Here is a 27,143-nt window from a genome sequence, read left to right on the forward strand (position 1 = left end):
ACATTCCTCACAAAAGCAAATCAATAATTATTGCCTAACAAAAAAAAAAAAAAAAAACCCTTGTATAAAAAAAAAAAAAAAAAAAAAAAAAAAACCCCAAAGATCCTAGCAACTATCAAGACCAATGGATGGGTTTTTTTTTTGTTTTTTTTTGTTTTTTTAGCATTTCAATGTTCATTGAATATTGAAATATTCTGCCCAAGAGTTATCAGCAAAAGGAATATGAATGACAGAGAAACAATAAACAAGGTATAAGAAAATAAGAAACTCATTTAAGTGAAATAGACTCTATGGCCTGACAAGACCCTTAAATTCAGTTTATAAATTCTCCCCACTGAGCTTGAACAAGAAACCTCTTCATGATCAAAACACACTGGCTAAGCACCCATACATAAGAAGGATTTGCTGTGTGTTTTTATGTTCTAAGCTAAACAGACCCAATTCTAGCTCTTTAACCGTGACATCATACGTTAAATAAATATACTAACAACTCCACAAAAGCGACCAACTCAAACATTTTATTTTATATATTGGTACTCATAGTTCTATCTACAAACCATCTGCTGGGCTGAAGCCAAGGCTCATGCTCTGTCAACCAGCACTTCATATATTTGCATTGGCAGGGACAACACCAAGAGCCTATTTATTTCTCTGTAAGATATCTGGCTTCTAACAGCTATTGGGTAGAACAGTGCTTCTCAAACTTTATGTGCATAGGAATCACTGAGGGATTTTGTTAGAATGCAGATTCTGGGTCAGTAGGTCTGGGGCGACACTGAATAGCTTATATTTCTATCAGGCTCCCAGGTGATGCAAATTCTGCTCTCCTGGGACTACACTTTGACAAGCAAGGTGGGAGATGACTAAGTTTTGAATATGACTTATTAGACCAATAGCTTGGCTCTCTATAAGTATAAAATGGAAGCCTCCTCTTCTGTTCAATTTTGCTTTCTCTACTACTAATATAATTATTAATTTCATCAATACGCATAAATTTTAAAGTCAAGTTTTACAGAAGTCATTTAGAGTAAGAATGAGAACGCAAAAATCTAGAGGAATACTTGCATAACATTGGTGTAGGGAAAAAGCACCCTACTAAGGGTCTGGATTTCAATCTTATTCTAGCCTTCCATAAAATAAAACCATGAGGCCATAAGTATGGGACTGAACTTCTCTTAGCCTCAGTACCTTGATCTGTAAAATGGGAATTGAAAATACTCACCACACAGTATTAGCACAGGATGAAATAAAACATGCAAAAAGTGCCTTAGCACCACAGGCCCTCAACAAATAGGAGTTTCTTCTCTTGCTTTCTTTGTTATCCAACATTAGGAGCACAGCTTGGATCACGTAGGACAACCTCAATCTGACGTAAAAGAGTCAGCTAGGTTTGAATTGTTGCTCTGCTCCTTCTTACCTATTTATCTGTAGGCAGTCACTCAGCTGGTGGTTCTCGGATGCAGACAGTCAGACCCACATCAAGTTGCCTGTGTAATGATTACTTAACAAAAATTCAGATTCTTCTGTCTGCCACCCTGTAATTCTCATACAACAGGCTTGAGATTTCAGTTTAGAATCCATGTTTTTAAATGCCTCCTTAGCAAGGATTGAAAACACTGCCTTCACCTTTAGAGCCTCAGATGCCTTGAGCACAATGATGCCCATGACAATAGTGATGCCCAACCACCTACTGCAATGGGGCTCTGACAACAGGGCTTGGTAAATGGCAAAAGGCTAACACTGTGTTGCCACTGAGACCCCTATACACAGGATGAGAGGATTAACTCAGTGACACCCCTTAGCTGGAGATACTGCTTTCCCTGAATGTATCCTCCATTTTACAACTCAAGCAATAACTGGATCCAAAGCAATTGCAAGCTCCAGTTCCTGATTTGTTTTTCTCTTTTAATCACCACAAATAATCAGCTTGCTTTTCCCAGGCCTCTGGGTTGTAAAGGAGATGGCTTCATTGACTCTTCCTACCAGGTCAATGAATGAGTCCATTTCTGGTTGCCTCCAGACCCTGGCTTTCTCTGATACTTCCTTGCAAAATAGAAGAGCCAGTGCCCAGTCACTACCTGACAACCAACTCAGTGCATAGCTAGTGCAGTGACTTCATTAATCACTATGAACAGCCTTCTCAATCAGAAGGAAAATATTTTTTTCTTAGATCACCACTTTACCTTGCGTCTTTTACCACTTCCCGTCTGGTTTACCTTGGATAGGTATGGAATCCAAGTAACAATTGTCTCAAAAAGAAACACATATCCCTGTCCTTTTGTTTTAGAGGATAAAGATCCCATTTGCAATTATAAATTATAAATCAAAGAGAATAGGGGTTATGAAACATATTCATGCAAAAGATAGTTACATTTTTATGCAGAGATCTAGGAGCTTTTCTCAAAAGCATAGAAGCATTCCCTTCACTGTTTCCTTCATTCTCCTCCTTCCTTTCTGCTCTCCCTCCCTGACTTCCTCTTTGTCTTCTTTCCTTCCAGTAGCATTTGTAATTATATAAACTAACTGAAATATTTCTTAACTAACCCAACTATTATTTATTCATCCTCAGTTTCAAAGCAAAATGTGTCCCTTAACTTCTGTTGTATAATGAGAAAGGGAAGTAGGAGGCAGGAGGAGAAACAGGAAGAGGGAGAGGGACAGGGAAAGGGACAGAAAGGGTATTAATCAGTGCTCTGGTTTCCAATCCTGGAGTTGCACAGTTAGTGAAAATTAGAGAATAGCCCTGGTGTAAGATGATAAATGGCAAGTGATACTTGGCTTTCATGGCTGGAGAGTAAGAATGGGGGATGACAGGAAGTAGCCAGAACTGTGGCAAACAAAAGAAGTGCATGCTCCCTTTGAAGGTAGAGTTGCTGTTCAATTTTAGCAAATAGAAATGTGGGATTGGCTGGGTGCAGTGGCTCACGACTGTAATCCTAGCACTTTGGGAGGCCCAGGTGGGTGGATCACGAGGTCAAGCATCCAAGACCAGCCTGGCCAACATAGTGAAACCCTGTCTCTACTAAAAGTACAAAAAATTAGTCGGGCATGGTGGCAGGCGCCTGTAATCCCAGTTACTTGGAGGCTGAGGCAGGAGAATCGCTTGAACCTGGGAGGCAGAGATTGCAGTGAGCTGAGATCACACCACTGCACTCCAGCCTAGACAATAGTGCGAGACTCTGTCTCGAAAAACAAACAAACAAAAACTAACTCAGTTAAGAACAAGTCACTCCTCTTTCACTTAATTCTTTTTGAGTTCTGATTAAACTAAAAATAAAGTCTCACTTGGTGCCAGCAAAAAAAAAAAAAAGAAAGAAAAAAAAGAAATGTAGAATTAACACTGTCAGACTGTCAAAGGTTTCAAAAAAGGCCACACCTGAGAGGGCCACATCTTATGCAAAATGTTCTGATCTTTTGGTGCTTGCTACAATGTAAAAATTCTATAAGCACTGTGCTGGCCAAAGGAACTACACCAGCAGGGCAAATGTGGGTTGTGGGTCAACCACTTGCAAACCCTCACCTACATAGTTTCCATGGCTGGGATGCTGGCTGGTCACCAGAGTCTGCTTCTTTTTGTGGGCACTCATCTGGCCCACATTTCTCCATCTACTTTGTAATTAGGTATGAACTGATGACTGAGTTCTAGCCAATGGAATGTGAGCAGAAAGAACATCTGCCTCTTATGAGCAAAATCTTCAAGGAAGTAGCTGTGCCTCTTCATGCTACCTTTCCACTTGTGCCAACCAGGTGCAGTAAATGAGGCCACAGGGGCAGTGCAACTACAGTGAGGAAGAGGCCTGGGTCCCTGAATCACCACATGGAAGAGAGCCAACCAATTGTCCAGGAATACAACTTTGAATGAGGACCTGGAAATTAAACATTGATCATGTTTTGTCCACTTCATGTATTAGGTCCTATTAATTACTGCAACCTAGCCTGGAATCCTTTGGCTTTGAAAAATAGTAATCCTTCATCATCCTTGAGATGTCCTTACTTCAAATGTAAGTGGAATGCTATTCATTTTCGTCTCCTAGATAAGTTTATTTTTAATTCTAAGTATAATAGGTCCTCCATGCCTATTCAGATTCATTTTTATTTGTCAATTGCTTAAGGGCAGAAATTCTGAGCCTCCAGAGCATTCAAAATTCAAGCACCTAGGATCAGACTGATAGCAGGCTACCATGACAGCTCTATCAAGGAAAGGTTATTACCAAGGAAAATGAACATACATTTTGAAAATCCTCACCATAATCACCTTTTTTCAAACCATAAAATATCTCCCAAGAACAAGGTAATTACTTTTTATAAAGCCCGCTTCCCTAAATGTTTGTTTATTAACTTTTCTTTCTCTTGACATGACCTCTGAGATGGTTTAGTATCAGACAGTGACTACTTGAACTTTAAAAAAAAAAAAAAAAAAGGTAAAATATGTAAAGGGGAGGGGCAGGATCCATTCCAAACAGGAAGCAAGGAGGTGACACAAAAACCTAGAAAGGAAGGCCGGGCTCAGTGGCTCACGCCTGTAATCCCAGCACTTTGGGAGGCCGAGGCGGGTGGATCATCAGGTCAGGAGATCGAGACCATCCTGGCTAACACAGTGAAACCCCGTCTCTACTAAAAATACAAAAAAATTAGTCGGGCGTGGTGGCAGGTACCTATAGTCCCAGCTACTCGGGAGGCTGAGGCAGGAGAATGGCGTGAACCCGGGAGGCGGAGCTTGCAGTGAGCGGAGATCGTGCCACTGCACTCCAGCCTGGGTGACTGAGTGAGACTCCATCTAAAAAAAAAAAAAAAAAAGAAGAGAAAAGAAAAGAAAAACCTAGAAGGGAAAAGTCAGAAGACTTCAAGTCACTTTTCTCAGCATCTTTTGCTACATAAGTAAAGATAAAATTCAAACAACGTAGCTTTTCATCTTATAAATTCTTTATGTACAGGTATTTTGTTGAGCACATAGGAAAATGAGTGAATGCAATGTGCCCATACGGTGCTACAAGCCGGCAGTGAACTCTGGCAGTTCAGGAAAAAAGCTCTATCTTTCCAGGCAAGCTCTGGTATCTGCCAGCAGCAGCGGTCCCCTCCAGGGGGGACACCTAAAAGCTTGGGGAAAGCTTGGTGAAAGCTTGGCAAAAACAGTTAAGGATGATTATCACTTTTTCCATTTATTTTGAGTCAATAGGTTTTAATAAGGTATACTTTAATTAAAATTTAATCAAGCTTTCTGTGGCTTCAGACAGTCAGCGCTAAAAACTGCATCAACTACTGGTTTCCTAAAGCCCCTTTCCAAACAAAGCTGCCTTACAATGAAGAAGTATTTATTGTGGCAATGTTGTATTCTGTCCCCAAAAGTGAGAAAAGGAGAGCAACCTGGGGACAGTGAAATGATGATATAAAAGAGATTATACAAAGAAATATGTAAACAAATAGGAGAGGTTGGTTTAGTGGAAACAGGTTGAACACAAATCAGAATTGAGCAAAGGAGCATTTACTTGATTCAAAATTACAGTAACACCTATTTTGTGCAGGCTGCTGAGACATGGGCGTCCCACACAATCTAATGCGCATATCCCTTCTGTCTTTCACTTACTTGTTCATTCAACATTTTGAACAGTAACTGTTCTGGGGACAGTAGTCTAAATGCAAAGCTGATCTCTCCCAATGCCAAGTCTTAAATCGACAGTGATGACTGAAAAATCTTTACTTGCATGCTTGTGGTTTTCTTAAACAGACTACACGAGTAAAATTTAGCTGTTTATTGGTCATATTTCTTACCCATTTGAACATAAATTTTGTTACCGGGCTAAAATGGAGAAATGCTCTCCAGGATATTGAGAAATGTATATACTCTGCCTTTAGCCATAAAAGCACCACATTCTCTTTCTAATGTCCACATGTGAGCGCTCTATCTATCTCTTCTACAGAATGTGATGCATGGGCTTTGTGGCAGCTGTCTGAGTTCCAGAGGACTTTCTTTCCCACTATTGCCAGACTCTGGTTGTGTTCTGGATAAGTGAGGTTGTCAGAAAAGAAAGTTTCTGGGAAAGAAAGCGTCACGACGCAGCTACACACATCCCTTCCAACAGCAGCATGCAGCGAAATGTTTGGGACAATATATTAGAAAATTCCAATTAATCAGAACTTTAAGAAAATTGCATGTTCTCGACTGAATCTCTTACTCAACGTAAGGCTGGACACAATTCTGAAAGTAACTAACTGCAGCTTTCTCCAGTAAATCAGAATCTCAGTTGATCTCAAAGTCATTCTTCTAAAATCAGTTTTAACATTACAGTTGCACAAACATAGACGGCATCAGACTGGTTTAATGTAAAACAATTCCAGACCTACTCAGTGTGTTTGTAAAGTTAGGTCTTTATCATGGTCTCTTTTTCTTCGAATTTGCATTTTTGGAGGGAGAGGGGAGGACAAAGGAGAAACACCCGTTTGAGGGTTCTGCCTATTTTTTTTCCTAAGTCAGGCTTAAAATACAATTTTCCTCAATGCCCTCGAATCAGGTGTCTAAAAGTTTCTTCTGGAGAAATTTAGAATTCCCTTTCAGAGGACAACTTATTGAAGTTCACCAAGAGTAAGTAGTAATTCATCACAGAGAGATGTTACAGCTGCCACATGTTGCACAATGTCTTCATTTTTCCCTATTCTGTCAAAAGAAACACAACCCAGGTTCCCCTACAGCAGGAACAGGAAACTCCCATGAGAATGTCACTAAGAAATGAATGCAAGTGTGAAGCAGGACTCTGTGTTCTATCTAGAGCTGAAAGGGGAGTTGGATTTGGAGAAGTGTCCTCTCTGATGTCCTATTTTAGATTGTCATTTCTACGTTAAAAATGCTCATAGGAGTAGGGCACAAAGATATAACAAAAGGTTTATTTAACAAAGACTGGGCCTTGTGCTCAACCCTGTTATCTGAAGGTTTAGAATGTGGTTGAGAGGTGCACAGATACTCCCATTAGGTGATAATAGGTAGATAATAAAGTAATATTGTCCCCATTTCACATGTGAGAAAATTGAGGATTCATGACTGAACTCGAAGCACAGCAAGGCAGGTGGAAGAGACAAATTTAGAACGCAGGAGCTCCCACCCCCAGATTCCAGCCATTCTCCTGTCCCACACATCCCGGCTGACCCACCTGACGTAGACCCTCTCACCCCATCCTCATCCCGTGACCCCGAGCTAGTTCCTCAAACTTACTCTCAAATTGAATCCCCTTTGCGACTAACACAAATTAATGATGCCCAGAGGAAGGGGTTAAAAATATACTCTGTGATTCGTGAAATAAAACAAATTTAAGCAAGGAGACCAGAGGTAGCGAGAAAAATGTAGGAGTTAAGGAGCAAGTCAGGCCTGGACTCCAATCCAGGTTCTGTGACTTACTACCGTAAAGCTTCAGATGGGGAAATTAAACCCTCTAAGCCTCCATTTGTCACCAGTAAAATGTCCAACTTCTAGGATCATTCATGAGAATTGAGTTAGATAAACAGGCAGAGCAGAGAGCCCAGCACACAGTGGGCAGCCCACCCCCTGGCCCTCCACCTCCAATTCACCATCCAACCATAATCCTCATTCAACCGCACCAGGCTCTCCAGCCATTTTGAGTGCCATTTCTTTCAAGGATGCATCTGTCTACATCATTCGTCTGCATCCAAGGTTGGCTTTTTCCAATCAGAAAAACTAAATTCAGAGTATGTGAGTCAAATACAAAGGCAAAACCTAGAATCCAGAAAGCTAGAGCAAGCATTGATTCAGGGAAGGGTAGTTTCCATATTCTAAACCCTAGGGTTCCTTACAAGAACAGCAAATTGCTCACAGTTCTTCCAATCAGTTTCTCAGTCAATAACATGTTGACCAAAACAGTCCATCTTATGATCAGTCCCTTTCCCAAAATTCTTTAAGTCATATACCCCTGTGCCTCTCAAAGGTAAACATTATATCTTCCTTCTATTCCCAGCACAACAGACATGTGACATTGACTTGGTACAGATGTATATAATTTCTGTCAATGAGAAAAGAACCCAGAAATCATGCAACATGTTGTCTTCATTTAAGCTACCAAAGGACCCTTGATTAAAAAAAAAATGAAGCAGTAAATTCACAATCAAATACCACAAACAACTCTACATAATCTTAAACTATACAGAATTTAATTTGGAGTGCATCGGAAATACAAATATTACATCATTACACTTTGAACATGAAGAAGACCTTCCACGGTATCTCATTTAGCTCTCTTTAATAACAGGTAAGGAAACTGAAAGACGGAGCAGAGGCGGGCATGTCTATAAACAAACAGAAATGAAAGAGTGACCACATCCAATATAATCGAGACTGCGTTCCAGATTCCCTTCTAAGTAATGTTTGTTAGTAGCATAACTTTTCATTCATACCATTTTGTGTGGTTAACATTATCAGTAGTCCTGTTTTATAGTGTGGAACAGAGGCTGAGAAAGTAACTTGCCCAACAGCATAACTCTAGCAAGTGGTAGAGCAAAGATCTAAACCCAAGTTGTCTCACTGGGGGGTATTTTCCTAACCACTGCTCTTGACCGAGAGACCGGAGCAGAGGATCCCTCATCCGGAGTAAGCGTGGTGTTCTTCCACCCTGCCCTTCCCTGCTGCTGAGGGTCCAGTGAGCTTTCAAGGCAAGTCAGCCAAAATATACCGACTTAAGAAGTAGATCCTAAAGATACTGAAGACTTCATCAATTAAAAACAAATCTACAAGTATCTGGATTTGAAAAAACAGGATTCTAGAATCAGATATGAGGGAAGATTAGGACATTATTAGAGAATGATTGAGAAAGAATCAAGCACTGTTTTATTAATTAGTTTTCTTATCACTAAAGATCTACCTGTTTACTGTAAAAAATGAAATTGAAGTGATATTGAAGAACATATAATGAAATATAAAAGATTGATATTTACACGCTAAATATCAGTGTGAAACCCCAAAGTCTACCACCATCAGCAGGGTTTTCTGTTGTTGACTTGTTTTATTTTGCCTTTGTTTTTGTTTTACATCTCACTCCAGAAATTTCAGTATATTTGTAAGCACAGGAAGACTCTTCTTTCTTTTTTTTTTTTTTTTTTTTGAGATGGAGTCTCACTCTGTCACCCAGGCTGTGGAAGGCTGGAGTGCAGTGGCGCCATCTCAGCTCACTACAAGCTCCGTCTCCTGGGTTCATGCCATTCTCCTGCCTCAGCCACCCGAGTAATTGGGACTACAGGCACCCGCCACCAGGCCCAGCTAATTTCTTTTTGTATTTTTAGTAGAGACAGGGTTTCACCTTGTTAGCCAGGATGGCTACAATCTCCTGACCTCGTAATCCACTCGCCTCAGCCTACCAAAGTGCTGGGATTACAGGCGTGAGCCACCGGTCCCAGCCTCTTCTTTCGTTTTTTATACAGATATACACACACACACACACACACACACACACACATAAAAGTGATCATACCATATGTACTATTTTACAGCTTACTTTTTATTTTTACTATATATCCAACATTTCCCCCTAACAGCATAGCTCCCCTTTCTCTCTCTCTCCTTTCCTCAGGCTCAATAGTGTTGTAACAAATCATGATACAATTTTACTAATCATATATGGATATTTAGAAAAATTAGCACTTCTGCAAATAACAATATAGGAAAGCACCTATCATCCCTCATCCAACAGCATGGGCTTTATCCCACTTTTTAACTGCTACTTGCCTGACACGATAGTTGGGTCTGCAGCAGAGGGGAGTGGTGGGCAAGGGAACTCTAACCATTGTTATATTTTACAGTTTATTAACTGAATGAGGCTGAACACTTTTAGGCATGTTTATTGAAAATCGGTACTTCCTGTGGCTCTATTTGAGTCTTTTGCCCATTTTTCTACTGGGTTGCTTGTCTTTTTCATATTGATTGTGAAAGCATGTGGCATATTAAGAGAATAGTACCTTTGTTAGTCAAATGTCTTGCAATACATTTTCCTCAATGTATCATTTATTCATTTATCTTTTGGTGCTGTTCAGGGTAGTTCTGCCTTAAAGTTTCACATACTCACTGAAAATACACTAGGTTGCAGCGTGTTTCTTTATTCTCACAATTCCACTTGACCATGAGCAGAGCAGGGACCAACCAGGGGCACCTGGGCGTTCCTACACTCAACTGAGCACTGAAATGTACCACAATGGGGAGTTCCCATGAAAAGGGTATGTATAGACAGGTGTAGGCTTGACTCCTAAAACGAACAGCGTTAGCATCTAATCGGGAACACGTTTTATCATAAGTTCAAATATGTACACAGATATGGTAGAGAAATTTTATGATAAAATCAGAATAAAGTGAATAAAAGAATTAAATTCATACCCATGATCTCCAATTAATATACTGGTGGTTTACCAACCAACCTGTTAAAATGTAATGCATAACACAGCCAACCATTTGTGCTTCCTTGTATTACGGTTTCCAACTAATGAAAAGATACTTTAAAAACATAATCAAAATCAAAATCCTTTGTGAGACAGCAGAATCACCTCTGCAGAGTGTGGTCTGGAAATCACTGAATGCCATGAGGAGTCCAGCAAAACCTCATTTTTCCTGTGGAAGAGGATGTCCCCCTCAGTGACCCATCTCCTTTCTGGCTTGATAGCCAGACACTCAACTTTAAGAAGGCTCTCGGAAGGTGAAGCCGTCAATACTTGGCCTTGTGACTCCACTGGCAGACTCCTAGGCAGTGGAAGAATGAACTACAAAGACAGCTTTTTAAAATAGCTAACATCAACTATGATGCTTGCCACGTGGTCCCCCTCAACATGCCCAGGGGGCAAGTGCATCAGCAGCTGTGGAGGAGAAGTGGACGCTCAGATTCATTGGAAGGCTTCTCCTCCCAGTTCAGAGCTTGATACTGACAGTCTGTTTCTCACCTCCAGTATCCAGCCTCATTGTCTCAGGTGTTCTGATGGTTTTCCTTTCCAAAACAGTGGGATGAGAAACCTTCATAGGTAAGGACTCACAGGAAGAAGAATACACTATCACCATGAAGACCAGCAGCTAAATGACCATGTCTCAGAGAAAAGAGCAGAAAAATGATGCAGATGCTAGAGTTGGTAGATCGGGGCCTTAGGTTTTAACCTTTTTAAAAAATGTGAGTAATCCTCAAGTTATCAAGCTCTTAAAAAGTAAAAAATTTAAAAAAAAAACTATACAGGTTTTTACAAAGTATTTCTTAAGTATGCTTCTCATATGAGGAGGAAATAAACCAGAAACAAAATCCGTGAACAAAACCAAGAACCTGGCATGCCACTTTCAAAAGAGAAAACTAATACAAAAAAGTGACTGTCCCAGAGCTGCAAATGATATTGTTACTGTCACTGTCCTTTTAATTTTCAAAATTCTCTCCTGAAAAAGGCGTTTTAGAACTCTCATTTTATATATACATATATATTTTTTTTTAAAAAAAAAGCAAAGGAGAAAGAAGATTTCTTAAATAAGCAGATAACTGTTTTTGTTTACTTAGAATTTTATTGGGGGTATAATTTACACAGTGAAATGTACACATCTCAAGCACTTTTAAATAGATAAGTAGATAAAACCACTATACAACCATGGCCCAGAGGTCCACATTCAAGGCTGCTGGAATCGGCTACCAGTGTCCTTTACTTTCCATTAGCCTCCTTGCTGGAGCAGCCAAATGGAGACAGAGCCCATTTTTGTCCAGGATCTACAGGGAGCCCTGTCTGAGCTCTGGATGACTTCAGAAGATTCTATCCAGAGCGTGAAACACTCCATCAAAATGAAAGTGTGCACTTGGTAAGCTCCAAACTTAATTTATTTTATGCTGATGAGGTTTATGGGTCTTTTAAAATATGAAGCTCAGCTGCTTAGGATTTACTTTGTTTACTTTGCTTTAATTAATGATAGTGCCTTTCTGGAGAGAAAACAGCATCAAGAAGAAATACAGTCAGAAATTATTCATTCAAAGCCTCTCCTTGGCCCTGGCTGTGAAGTAAACAAGATTTGCTAATCTCACTTGGGATGAGAGAACGGAGAGAGATGGAGGGTGGGAGAGGAGCATGTGGCTCCACCTGCAGACAGAGAGGATGCCACAGAAAACATGAGACCCAGCTCAAACGCAGGGCTGGTTGGAGAAGGTCAATGTATAACTGGTAATTTACAAAGAGGAGCCAGAATCACTAGTCCTATAAAGAAGATCTCCAAAAGCTTCAAATAATGCAGAGATACTCAATGTGAAATGAACAATCATTATTTCCCAAGTTCCTCATGGTAAAAAAGTCACTAACTTAGAGTCAATGCATTCTGATTTTGTAAGAATTCCCTATCACCACCAGACAATCTGCTTCTCATAGCATTCCAAGGTAGGTCTAAACATGGTCCTAGTTCTACCTTTCTTGCTTAATCTTCTCCTCATGCACCCTCCAACTACCCCAAACCAGTCCATTTCTAACACATACTTCATTCCTCCGAGCCTTTCACTATACTGTGTTCTCCATCTCCACCTATAATGACCTCTAAGATTCAGCCTAATGGTCACTTCTGCTGGGAATACTCCCCAAGCCTAATTCCAGACAATTGAGTGTTTCCTCATCTGTGCAGCCCAAAATCTTTGTATATATCTATCTCTGTAATAGTCCTTTACTTTCATTAACCAGTTATTATTTTTATCCTCCACTAAAGTACTAATTCCTTTTCAATGGACCAAAGGGGGCTTGTGAGAGTGCCTGGAATATAGCAGTGGATTGAAATGATTCGACATGAACTAATACAAAAGTTCACGACATAGGCTTGTAGAGATTCATGAATTTTTATCACTTGAAATAACTTCTCTACAATTTTGTTTCCTGAGGAAAAAAAGGCATGACAATAAAAGAAATATAGAAAAAAAAATGACTGACAAATTTTGTGCCCATTCAACCCCTGTCCATATACTGTCGAGTTGCACAAGTCGTAATCACAGAGTAACTCTTCCTGCACACGCTGCAGAAATCAATAATGGAACCAAGCTGAAGCTTTGCCAGCAACAGCACAAGGCAGGATAGAGGCCAAAACCAGGGTCAGCAATTACCTGGAGGATAGAAATGTCACCCAAAGGCAGGATGGTGCATACAGGTCTCAGAGGACAGGTAAGCAAATAGGTAGGATGTCCAGCATTTGAGAGAAAGTGTATGAGCTCAGTCTGAAAGCAGATCCCATATACAGAGGCCAGGTTAGGAGCCCTGGGATTTAGGGAAGAAAGAAGGAGTGGACTGATGACCAAAGTCCAAAGACACAGGCCAGACTGCAGAGTGGGAAAGAAGGAGCTACGGTAACAAAGAGAAGACAAGTAGCAGGGATGCAGGCAAACAAGCCCACACTCTGCCCAATTTATTGATTTACTCAACAGAAACCCTCTGCATGGATCTGCATAAAAACAGACTAATCTCGATCCATACTCCTTTCTTTGTAGACCCTCTTGAAGTCTTTTGTCCTCAACTAAATTGTCACTTTCAAAGGTCAGGATATGCTAAACTGAAATCTTCTCCTGAAGCCAGTCTCTCAAGCCACCACAGTAATACACATTTATTAACCCTCAGCCCAAGCTTCAGTTGATGGTACAGAAAACACAATGTTCAAAAACTGGGCAAGACTCTACAAATTACCTAGTTCAGGCCCTTTTAATTAATTTATTTACTTACTTATTTATTTTTTAGAGACAGGGTCTCTGTATTAGTCCATTCTCACACTGCTAATAAAGATACACCCGAGGCTGGGTATTTTATAAAGGAAAGAGATTTAACTGACTCACAGTTCCACAGGGCTGGAGATGCCTCAGGAAACTTACAAGCATAGCAAAAGGGGCAGCAAACACGTCCTTCACATAGCAACAGCAAGAAGAAGTGCAGAGAGAAGTCGGGGGAAGCCCCTTATAAAACCATCAGATGTTGTGAGAACTATCACAAGAACAGCAGCATGGGGGAATCGCCCCCATGATTCAATCACCTCCCACTGGGTCCCTCCCACAAAATGTGGGGATTATGGGAATAACAGTTCAAAATGAGATTTGGGTGGGGCCACAGCCAAACCATATCAGCCTCACTTTGTTGCCCAGGCTGGAATGCAGTGGCACAATCATAGCTCATTGCAGCTTCAAACTCCTAGGCTCAAGTGATCCTCCCACCTCAGCCTCCCAAGTGTTAGGAGGACTACAGGTGTACACCACCACACCTGGCTAATTTTTTTAACTTTTCATAGAGACAGAGTCTCGATAAGTTCTACTGGCCTCAAATGATCCTCCCGCCTGGACCTCTCAAAGCACTGGGATTACAAGCATGAGCCACTGTGTCTGGTCAAGCCCTCTTTTATTTATTTTTTGTCATTGTTGTAGATAAGGAAATAAAGAGAAAGAAAGACACATGTCTAAGGTCACATAGCTAGTAAATGGTTAAAGAGGGACTAAGAATAAACATGTGGGAACACTGAGCTAAGCACTCTATATATGTGATTGACTGTAAATTCCATGACACCATTTGTCCTTTAGTTTTGGGGACTTTTTCTTGATTCAAGGCCACATTCTGTCACTCAGGCTGGAATGCAGTGTCATAGCTGCGGCTCACTGCAGACTTGATCTCCCAAGCTAGAGTGATCCTCTCACCTCAGCCTCCCAAGTAGCCAGGACCACAGGTACACTCCACCATGCCCATTTATTTTCTTATTTTTTTGTATACACAGGGTCTTACTATGTTGCCCAGGCTCCCATGACACTTTAAATCTCATTTACAGAGAAAACTGAGGCATGGAAATGTTGGGTGACTTGTCTAGAACTAGCAAGTGGCAAGCAGCCAGGTGAGAGAGCCCCAGATGGAGGGGCATCCTTACTGCACAAACATTGCTTTTAATTCTCACAAAAGGACTGTACAACTGATGAGGAAAATGAGTCACAGAGAGCCCGAAGTTGGCCCCAAGCCCACATGGGTTGGACGCCAAGACTCCAGTGGCCCATGCTCTCCAGTGAACCAATAGGCAATGCGATTGGGAGCCTGTGCCAGGAAACTGAACTAGGGGTGGGAACTCCAACACCCAGGGATGGCGGCAGGCAGGGCCCAGCCTGGCAAACAAGGAGGTGATTCTATGAGTTCAGTCGGCCCCACTGCACAACTTGGGTCTTTTCTAGGATGGAGGGGCTATTAGCATTGAATTTCTGTAAACTCAGTGTTTGCCCGTATCAAATAGCACTCCACCTCCCCATTAATGCAAATTAATGAGGTGTTGTTACAAGTTTTTATTCCCTTTGGAGTAAAATTAAAACTAAATAAATCAAACAGTAATTAGAAAACTCAATAAGGAAGCTATTTAGCTTAAAACTGACAATGTTTATACCAGTGCTTTATTCGCTACAGTTTTATTGTGCTACTCTGTCTTGATATTTTAGTGAAAAAAAAGAATTAAAAACAAAAAAACTCAGCTCATTTTTCCCAAAATTTCACCAAATTGCTTTAACTCATAAATATTTTCAAAAACATTCCCAAACTTTCTGTCCCACTGAATTGCCCGATCGGTGCAGACTTGCCCCCTTGTATTGGTATTTAACTGCTTCACATACATACATCTGGAATCCCCATCCAGCTCTAATCCCTTAGAGAACAGATACGTTAGCTTACATACTTTTAAGTATGGTGGCCAACTTGTCTCAGTATGCCCAAGACCTTCCTAATTTGGGGAATGCAATTCCACAACCAGGGAACGCCCTTAGTATCAGGCAAAGTGGGACAGTTGGTCACCCTATATGCTTAAGCCTCTGAAAGTCCTGAGTACTTTAGAGCCATGTATCTACTGCATCACTTTCCTTTACCTTCTCACTCCATGTTCTCTGGTTCCTTCCTCCACTTCTGTCCCCACTCCATAATCCACTGTAACCTGCAGGGTCCAAGGTACAACAGGCTATCCAAAGGCCACCTAAGAGACTTTAGCCTTCTAAATCTGCAGCCCTCTTTGGCTCCACCATCTACTCCCTCTTCTTGAGACCTTCGCTTCATTCCATCTGCACATCTACCTCAAACTACTCCTTCCCCAGCTGTTCATCAATGCCACCTTCCATCTTTAAACCTTAGAATTCCCCAGGGTTCTGCCCTCAGCCGTCTTCTTTCCTCCTGATATTCAGTTTCCCTAGGCATCCCACGCTCTCCCAATTTCACCTATGGCCACAAATAATCATGCTCAAGTTCCACCACCATTCCCTCTCTCCCAAGGAAAAGATCCATATTCCAACTGTCTCGTGGAAGAAACACAGGATGCCTCTTGATGACCTGACTATCAGTAAACTCAACATGGAACCTGGCATGTTGCTTCCCTCCCCATTCCTCTTAACCACATTCATCCAAGCCAAAAGAGTGGCAGTCCTGCTTCCCTCCTTCCTTTCCCACATGTCCACATCTGAGCACTTGGCAAATGCCGGGTATCTCCGCCTCTGACATTCCTGTCAAGCAACTCTACTCCTCTCCATGACCACACTGCCATTACTAGTTGAGGCTCTCACCTCCTGCCTAGAGTATTACAAAGTTCTCCAAAGCACCCCTCTCCCACTCAGAAGCCTTCAGTGCTGTCAGAATTCCCCATATATAAATTTACTTATAACATGTTCATTGGCTTTCCAATGTCTATAAGAACAAAGTTCAAACTCTTTAGGATGATATCAAACAATTTTCCTTACTTAGCTCTAACTTCTACTCAATCTGATCTTGGAACACTCCCCTTCATGCACCCAGAACTCCACTTACCTTGAACCATGTGCCAGTGCCACAAAAAGCCCATGTGTTCACGGGTCTGCATGAGCCATAACTTCCCCATCCTGTTACGGTCACTATTGTTATTTTTAGTTTCTGTACTTAATACTAATCTACATGTGGACATTTTTGCAATTAAAAGCATAGTATAAATATAGTTTTTCTTCCCTTTTTCAATTGACATCGTTTAGTATTTCATACTACTATATGGCTTTTATAATTAATTTGATGGTTATACAGACTGTGAGAGTTAATTCTATGTGTCAACTTGACTGGACCACAGGGTGCCCAGATGTTTGGTTAAACATTATTCTTCCAGGTGTCTATGAGGGTGCTTCTAGATGAGACTAATAATAGAGTCAGCAAAATTGAGTAAGCGGGTTGTCCTCCCCAGGGTACACAAACCTCATCCAACCTGCTGAAGGCCTGAATAGAATGCAAGGTTGAGTATGAAAGAATGACTCTCTCCACCTGACTGTCTTTGAACTAAGACATCAGTCTTCTCCTGACTTCCAATTAGGACTTCTAAGGAACCTACACCATCAGCTCTCCTGGATCTGGATTTCTCAGCCTCCAAAATCACATAAGCCAATTCCTAATTTTAAAAAGTCTCTTCACACACACACATACACACGTGTGTGTACCCTATTGGTTCTGTTTCTCTGGAGAACCCTAATACACAGACCCATAATTTACCAAATCAGTTCCTGTTATGAGACCTTTAGGTGACTTCCAATTTTCACTATCATAAATATTATTGCAGTTAACTTTTTCCTACACATGGCTTTCGCTGTCTTTTTAATAATTGCCTCAGGACAAATTCCCAGGAGTGGGATGGCTAGGTCAAAGTATGTAGAAATTTTATGATTCCTTATAATTGCTGCCAAATTGCTTTTCCAAAGTGACTGTTCAAATTCCATTGCCACCATACCAAGGGCCTAGTAATTTCCCTAGTATTAGCCTAAAAAACAACCAAAAAACCCCACAATTACTCATTTGAAATATGCAAAATGCTATCTCATTATTATTTTAATCTGCATTTCTTTTATTAAGAAGCTTAATTTTTTCAAATGTGTTTACTAAGCATATTCTAATGTTTATTCACATCCTTTTATCCATTTATCAACATGTGTTGATAAATGCATTGGTTAAAACCTTTGTTACAAAATTTAACCCTTTGACTGTCATATTCAATGCAAATATTTTCCCAGTGTCTTCTATTATTTGCTTTCAGCTACACTATTGTGCACCTTATAGAAATCTAACAAGTCTGCAAAACAAAGTGCTAATTTCTTCCTTCACTGTATTCTAACAGTCAGGATGGAAATTATTCTAAGAGCACAGGGTGGTTAGCTATGTGGAGTCTGGAGTGAGAACAGTGAAGGCTCCTACTGGGCTACAACACTGTCTGCCATGGGGCTCTAGACAGGCTTCTGCACCTTGGTTTTCTCATCTGTGAAGCTGACAGTAACCTCCAGCTAAAACTGTGGCAAGTGTCAGATGGAAAAACACTTTCTATTTTTCTTTTACTTTAGATTCGGGGGATACCTATGCAGGTTTGTTACAAGGATATATTGCGTAATGCTGAGCTTTGGGTTTCTATCGGACACATCGCCCAAATAGTGGACATAGTACCCAATCGGCAGTTTTTCAACTCCTGATCCTCTTCCTCCCTCCTGGCTTTTGGAGACCCCAGTGTCTACTGTTTCCACCTTTATGTCCATGTGTACCCATTATTTAGTTCCCATTTATAAGTGATAATAGGTGGTATTTGATTTTCTGTTTCTGCATTAATTCACTGAGGATAATGGCTTCCAGCTGCATCCACGTTGCTTCAAAGGACATTATTTCATTCATTTGTATGGCTATGTAGTATTCCAAGGTCAGAATAGCTATTATTAAAAAGTCAAAAAATAACCAATGTTGGCAATGATGCAAAGAAAGGGGAATGTTTATATGCTGTTGTTGGGAATGTAAATTAGTTCAGCCCCTGTGGAAAGCAGTTTGGAGATTCCTCAAAGAACTAAAACTAGAACTACCATTCAACCCAGCAATTCCATTACTGGGTATCTACCAGAGGAAAAGAAAACTCTTTCTCAGCCCCTACACTGCAACTGGTGTCCAGGAAACACAGACCAAACAACGTCGGCTCTTTCCTTCACATTATTTTTTGGGTGTCTCTCCATCTATTAAGCATTTATATTTAACTCTGTATCTGGAATTAATTCTGGTATTTGGTATATTATATAAATTTTTAATTAACTTTTTTAAGAAATTGCTACCCACGTATTCAAATATTTTCCTTCCTCTTATTTTTGAGTCATCTATTGTTTATTCACTACTTTTACAATGGAACATCATTGTTGGTAGGCTTTTCAAAATGGACAAAATTAAAAATAGCGATCCATAAGGTAAAACAGATATTAGTACTCCACTAGAATATCTACAAAACATGCCTTTTGTTTTCCATTTGGTTTTGGGGTTTGGCTTAATTTAATTAAACTGTCCTGCTGCCAGCATTTTCTAATTAGCAATGTGGTATACTTGACTGACTGATGGATTCAGAATTAAAAAAAAAAAAAAAAAAAAAAAAAAAAAACTATATTCAAATGCCAGCCCCGAGATACCGTTTTGTGCAAGTCATTTGGCCTGAACCTTTGCTATTTTTCATCTGTAAGGTAAAGTTAACAATACCTAACCTTTTTAACTCCCAAAAATATTGTGAGATTCAAGTGAGACAATTTCTCTGAAATGTCAGGCAGGGGTATTCTTCCTATTACTATGATTATAATTGATACCATAAGGTTGGTTTCTATATTCCTTCTACTTCTGATAAATCTCCACATCCTTCTCATAGCATAAAGGTAAGAGTTTGGACTGGGAGTGTGAGGAAAGTTCAGGCTACTGACTTGATCATTAACCAGCTGCTAGATTCTAGGAAATTTGCATAACTTCCCTGAGCTTCAGTTTTCTCATTAGTAAAATGGGAGATTGTAGTGGGAATGAAATTAGCTAATGTGTATGGAAGTATTTAGCAGCCTGTACCCACAGAGCAGCACTGGATAAATTACAGTAATGCGTGGGTTATTCTCCTTGACCCTCAAGGGTCATTCTCCATCCTCTATGGATTGCATTCTTCACTTGCTCTCAGGCTTCTGAGAGGTGCCAGACAATAGGAGACATGGGAAGAACAAAGAAGCAACTGCACAAAGACATAAGGGTGTTATTTATTCTCCCACCCTTCCTCCAGGGCCAGGGTGTGTTCACTTGGATGCTTCTCCTGCACCCAGGGACATAGCTCCTGTTCGGTGGCCTCTCTTCCAAAACCAGGGCTCTACTGAACCCTTTTCAGGATGCGTGGATTAGTCCCTTCCCATGCTGCTAAGAAAGACATACATGGGACTGAGTAATTTACAAAGGAAAGAGGATTCATTAACTCACAGTTCAGTATGTCTGGGGAGGCCTCAGAAAACTTACAATCATGGTGGCAGGGGAAGTAAACAGGTCCTTCTTCACGTGGCAACAGCAAGGAGAGGAATGAGAGCCAAGAGGGAAAAGTTCCCTATAAAACCATCAGATCTCATGAGAACTAACTCACTATCATGAGAACAGCATGGAGGTAACCAGCCCCACAATTCAACTATCTCCCACTGGGTCCACCCCAGAACACATGGGGATTATGGGAACTACAGTTCAAGATGACATCTGGTTGGGGACATAGGCAAACTATACCAATGAGACACCATAAGAACATCCCATTTATGCTGGCCTTCAGTGCTTTATTATCTCCTATTAATTCCCTTAATCCTATCCACACATCTGTAAATAGTCTCCTCTTAAAGTCACCTCAGTTGATCTCTGAGTATGTCATCTGTTTCCAGACAGGATGTTGATGCAAATCTTCGTTCTTGTTTTAATTCGTGAGCCAACCCTTCAGGGTTCATTGAGTAGTGTGAGTCTGACATAGGCGGCAGTATCCACAACCTACCTACATTTGTGGCCCAGTCCAAAAGTAAGCACTTCTCACACTTCCCAACTTTCCAGAATTGGCTTAACAGTTGCTTTTAAAGGTACAGAATTTCCCATTAGAGCATTTCATGGCTTTTGTTCTGAATATCACATAAAGCAAAAGATGTTGTTGAACCCAACAGTAAAATGAACATTCTAACTGGAAGATAAATTGACTTGTTGATGTCATATCTCCTGACAAAACTTAGCCCAGGATGACACCTCCCAAACCCATGGGACACCACCCAAGATGCTGGACTTCCAAGCTCCAGTGATGTTTCCTATTAGCACATTTGAGATCTGTACTCTTCCAGCTTGGCCATGTTCATTCCATCAGAGCTTTGGCCAAAGAGCACTGCCAGAATGTTCACCAACACCCAAGTGTACGAGGAAATCAGAGCTTGGAAGGACTCATGATACTGAAAGTTCCCTGATCTCCTCTGATATTTCTTTCTCATGAAATTTGCCAGAAATAAAATTAAATCCAAAATAAACTCACACATTTCAGAGATTGAACCATTTCATGATGGAAAAATGCATTTACAGTTTATACAACAGCAGACAGAAAGGAGGTAAACTGTTAGATGACCCCCTTTAAAAATCATTTTGTTCTACTGCCACTGAAATAGCACTGTGAAAGCAAATGGGGTGTTTAGAATTTTTTTTAAAAATTCTGTAGTGTCAAATTTTCATAACTATAAAAGTGCAATCCCCACGCAAAATTTTCAAGAAATCTGTGTTTAGGCAGAGAAATTGCTCTTCTGGTTGACTTTGTGAAGCAAAAACAAACAAATGCAAACTAAACACATATGCATGAGGAAATAACATTTTGATATTTTGATTTTTTAGCAAGATAATCATAAAAGGACTGGACCTCCCAAATGTCAACCTTACTCTCCTCAATAACTCAGATGCTCAAATTTGCGTTGCCCAGTATGATAGCCACTAGCCTTGCAATATATGACTACTTCAATTTAAATTTACTAAAACTAAATTTTAAAATCTGCACTTCAGTCCCAATAGGCACCTTTCAAGTGCTCGTTAGTCACCTATGGCCAGTGGCCACCATATTGAACAGTGCAGATTATTGAACATTTTCATCATCACAGATAGTTCTAATGGACAGCATTGGGTCAAATTACTTATGTCTATGCATCTCAACTATTTCCAATGACAGCAGATTAGTACCAGCTATCACAATTTACTAAAGGTACAGACCATTCAGGGGTAGCAATTATCCATTCCCTTAACCTCAGCCTTCCTCTTCAGAGGCTGGAAATGCTCAAGAGGCTTGGTAAGCTTGCCATACAACTCTGGCAAGCCCACCATCAAATAGGTGCAGATAGAATTCTACTGGGACCTCCTGGAGAAAGTTTTATTTCCCTCATAAGGGTACTGCACCTTGCTCTTTCTTCATTCCCTAAACATAAATATAGTTGGCCCTCTGTACCTGTGGGTTCTGCATCAGTGCATTCATGCAACCACAGATCAAAAGTATTGGGGAAAAAACTGCACCTGTACTGAACAGGTATGGACTTTTTTCTTGTCATTATCTCCCAACCAACACAGTGTAACAATGATTTATGTAGCATTTACACTATATTAGGTATTATAAGTAATCTAGAGATGATGGAAAGTATACAGAAGGGTGTGCATTGGTTGTATGCAAATACCATGCCATTTTATACCAGGGCCTTGACCATCTGTAGATTTTAGTATCCACAAGAGGTCCTGAATCGATTCCCCAGTGATACTGAGGGACAAATGTATTATGATTGGAGTTGCAGCAGCCATCCTGCAACCAAAAGGCAAAGGCATAAGAATAATGGTCAACACACCAAATCCAAGAGAATCAAGAGAAAGAGCCTGCAATTTTCATAGAATCTTTGTGGAGCAAATAAAACCGATACAAGCAATTGTTCTTCTCTACTTTTCATTAAATGAGAACTTGTATCCCTACTTGTTTATATGACTATGAGAAGGGTTTCTATTAGGAGCAGTCATTTTCCTGTTACAATTGTTAATCCACAAAAGGGAAGTTCTGTAACTATCCTAAAATCAAAGATAATCATTACATCTAGAGCAATCCAACTGGTAACAACAATCTATATTTATATTTACTTTCATGTCAAGCCTCACATATATGTAAGCAGATAACATAATCACAAAAAGAATTTGGTTGATTTTACCATTATGTAATACGTGTGTGTGTAAATATATATACTGCAAATACATAAATTTATATTTTTTAAAGCATGGTGAGAAATTATAGGTTGAATGGCAATATACCGAAGAGTTTTAACAAATAGCTTTGGATGTGAGTGTATGGATAAATTTTCTGCTTTAAATGTGTTTTTTAATGCGCACATCCTCCTTTTGTGGGTATATATTGTAGTTTATAAACATCCAGAAACACATGTGGATAGATAATTTAACACTCTTTCAGATTTAAACAAAAAGGTATCTGCTAAAACCATGTTGGTAGCTGTTTTCCTGAAATGATACTAGAAGTTAATGAAAATATCCTTTTATCCACAAAAACACCATTTGTTCCTAAAATCCCACCATAAGAGATACTTCTAGCTTAAGCAAAACAGGAGTTTTGAAGCCTGTGAAAAATACAATTCTCCTTGAGGAGAGAACATATTCCTTGTTGGTTCTCTACATGACTTGGTGTGAGAAATACACCTTATCTCAAAGAAATGCCTTTGAGATATGGAAGGCTGTGGCTTGGAGTCTCATCAAATTGGATAAAGAAGACACAGTCTGCTGACTTCCCTTTTCAATCTAGTACCAATGTCATCTAGGATAGCCTGGAGCCATCACTAAGTCTATGTGTGTAGTAAAAACTGTGACTTTTAGTGGGAGCTGAGTAACAATTTGTGAGTAAATGAATGAAGAAATGAATGACCAGCAATAATGCCCACCCTTTGCTCTGGAGCACACACTTCCTCCAGCGGTCCACCTTCTCTTGGAACGTTGCCAGCAACCTCACCTTGAAGCTACTGTGGCCTCCCAAACTCTACACTGCACTGCATTTTTTGATGCCATGCATCATGCTTATTTTTACTCCAACTTATAATTGGATTGTAATTGGATGTTTTTGCATTGCCCCCGAAAAAGAAAATGTTTAAAAGCAATGTTCCAGGAGTTCAAGATAAGCCTGGGCAACAAGATGAAACCCCATCTCTACAAAAAAAAAAAAAAAAAAAAAACATGAAAAATTAGCCAGGTTTGGTGGTGCATGGCTGTAGTTCCAGCTACCTGGAAGGCTGAGGTAGGAGGATCACCTGAGCCCAGGAGGTTGAGGCTGCAGTGAGCTGTTATTGCACTACTGCACTCCAGCCTGGACAACAGAATGAGACCCTGTCTCAAAAAAATAGAAATGAAGCAATGTTAATTGTGATTTTGAACACTGTTATATAATTTTCCTTATATCAAAATGTCCCACCATACAGACAACTCAAATGTCAGAAATCCACAGGCTTTCAGATGGCTCTCTCATCTCCCACCCATCTTCTCCCATATGCGCCCTTTTCCTGGTGTAGCTGGGTTTCACCTACAAAATTTTGAAAGTAAGAATTCCTCTTTGCTTCATGTACCCTACATCATCACATGCTGATTCTACAGAGAGCACATTTGAACTTGGTTTTAGAGCAGATGTTTTATTCAATAACTTGACTCAGGTGATCTATTAAGCTTTATTTAGTTCTTCTATTTACACATATGGTCCGTATTAAGACTTTTACAAAGACACAAGGCATGCTGGGAGAGAGCTCTGCTAAGACTTTATGAAGTAAAACAACTGTCCCAGTTTGATATTTTTCCTGACATTTTAATCCATCGCTTACACACTTCTCTAATTGCAATGTTTAACCTTGGCCTGGGAAAGGGTGCCAATCTAAAAGAGAGTAATTGTTTCTAATATGTTGTCAAGAAGGTTCTAGTTGTATTCATGGGTAAATTAAAGGTGTTCAGGACTGTAATTTGGTGCCAAAAGTGGATACCATATTGCACTTCACCATCAGAAAGAAAGAAGAGAGAGAGAGACTGACTGACTAGAATAATAAACTTTGGTCAGTGAAGCCAGAACCACTAGGGTTTTAAAGTGCTGAGATTCTTTGGTAAGTTTTGCAATATGAGCCCTTCTTGGCCCTTATGCACACTCAGATTAAACACCACTCAGATCCAAAGCTTGTTTATCTCTTTTACAATTGGAAGTTCTTCTGTGAATAACTCCTATAAGCCTCTTTGGTATAAAGCCCCCTTAAGTCGTCTGCTTTGTCAGCTATAGGATTTTCTACATTTGTTACACAAGTGTGGACCCTAATGGGATTTAAATCAACAAGAGGAATTTACTGCCGCCTTTGGGTCTTTGTAGTATCTGCTTGTGAAGGTTTGTCGGAGTTACTGGGAATGAAACAGAAGTTAGTTTTTTCATTTTACATATCAAATCACAGTCTACTTTTCAAAATACAGCACAATATGATTGCCAAAGGGACATATTTTATACACACACACGTATGTATATAATGTTTATAGAGTGTATATACTTGTGTGTGTATAAACACAATATAAAATATACAATATAAGTATATAAAATATACTACTCATTTCTCTTGATTTAAACATACTACTCATTTCTCTTGATTTGTTTCTTTGTTACAGGTAACACTAAGCAATGTTTATTAAATGTAAACGTTTCCTCAATACCTCCTAAGAAAATTATGGAAATCAGTCAACTCCTCTTACCTTTTTAATGGTAAGGCATGTCCAGCCATGAAGCAACCACAGCCACATGAGCTGCTAAGTTCTCGCCCCAGCCAATGTCCCTGTGGAAGCCTAACCGTCCAGGGCCAGGAACAGTGGCCAACACATCTGTGCCTCAGCCCGCCTCTGTCCACCTGGAAATGGGATTAGAGGCCACCAGGATCTCAGAAAACACTCACAGCTCACTAGCAGCCAATGCAACCCATGAGGTCAACTCAGGTGCAGATTAGGTCTAGTCAAGTAAAGCACACAGCCCCTCATCCAGTGAACTCAACCCCAAGCTGTCCCTTTAGTCTATGGGGAATTCATCCAAGCACCACATTTGGCCTTCTATAGTAATTTTCACAGTCAAATGCCCCATCCCCTTTGAAGCAGATCCCTTTGCATATAAAGTCATTCTGGGAGTCTACCATCACATGACTATGTCACAGAAACAGTCTCCCACTTACTTAGTATCTGTGCTCTCCCTAAAAGGCAAGTTTTATGAGCCCCATTTTACAGGTGACGACGATAGAGCCCAGGCACTCTGAGACACCTGTCCAAGGTCACTCCACTGATAAAGTAACAGACTCAAGGCTAAAACCAAATGTGTGTGGTCTTGGAGTCACTCGGAGCTACTTCAGAAGAACCGAAGAACACTCTCTCAGCTTTGCTGGAGTTCCCAAACTTTGGTCAGTTCTCTCCCATAATCAGGTTTCTGTCATTCATGTTGCCATGGAGGTGTCTCAATAGTCCAGATGTGTGATGGCATTTTACAAAACCTACTTCCCACTATTCTTCTTTAACCTCCTTGGCTTAATCTCATTTGGCTGCTATAACAAAATACCACAGAGTAGAAAATTTATTAAAAAAAAAAAAAAAAGAAATTGATTTTCTCGCTGTTCTGGAGGCTAGGAAGACCAAGATCAAGGTGCAGGCTTGTTTGATTGTCTTGTGAGAGCTGCAGCCCCTGGAAGGAAGGAATGCTGTGTCCTCACACAGTGGAAGGCTAAAGGGCAGGCTGAACACTGCGTGAAGCTTCTTGTATAAGGCTCTTCATTCCATTCAAGAGGGGAGGAGCCCTCATGACTTAATCACCCTTTGAAGGTCCCTCTTGGCTGGGCGCGGTGGCTCACGCCTGTAATCCCAGCACTTTGGGAGGCCGAGGTGGGTGGATCACGAGGTCAAGAGATCGATACCATCCTGGCCAGCACGGTGAAATCCCATCTCTACTTAAAAAAAAAAAAAGGTGGGGGGGCGTGGTGGCGGGTGCCTGTAGTCCCAACTACTCAGGAGGTTGAGGCAGGAGAAGAGCCTGAACCCAGGAGGTGGAGCTTCCAGTGAGCTAAGATTGTGCCACTGCACTCCAGCCTGGGCGACAGAGCGAGACTGTGTCTCAAAAAAAAAAAAAAGGTCTCCCTGAATGTCATCAGTTTGGCCATTAAGTTTCCACACCTGAATTTTGGAGGGGACATATTCAAACTACAGCACTCCTCAACCACGTATGCAGAAAAGGAAACCAGAGATAGGAAAATAAGTGTCACTTAACGTTCCTCTCACTTTTCCAACTTCACCATCTCCACTCAACAAAATCACATCCATTTGTGTGTGTG

The 27,143-nt window shown here is 40.5% G+C and overlaps 1 protein-coding gene across 3 annotated transcripts in view; it reads right to left on the reverse strand.

Annotated features, from left to right (window-relative positions):
* The window catches only part of PID1 (phosphotyrosine interaction domain containing 1), a 257,194-nt gene that overhangs the window by 192,058 nt on the left and 37,993 nt on the right, over nucleotides 1–27,143 (reverse strand). The window contains exon 2 of one of the 3 annotated variants that reach the window (XM_011969146.1): nucleotides 22,470–22,576. The exons of the other annotated variants lie outside the window; for them this stretch is intronic. Coding sequence (XP_011824536.1) covers nucleotides 22,470–22,484 — 15 coding nt within the window. The 5' untranslated portion in view covers nucleotides 22,485–22,576. The remainder of the gene's footprint in view (nucleotides 1–22,469; nucleotides 22,577–27,143) is intronic. 3 annotated transcript variants of the gene reach the window in all.

The sequence above is a fragment of the Mandrillus leucophaeus genome, unplaced genomic scaffold, assembly GCF_000951045.1.
Source record: "Mandrillus leucophaeus isolate KB7577 unplaced genomic scaffold, Mleu.le_1.0 Scaffold878, whole genome shotgun sequence".
Classification (NCBI taxonomy): Eukaryota; Metazoa; Chordata; class Mammalia; order Primates; family Cercopithecidae; genus Mandrillus; species Mandrillus leucophaeus.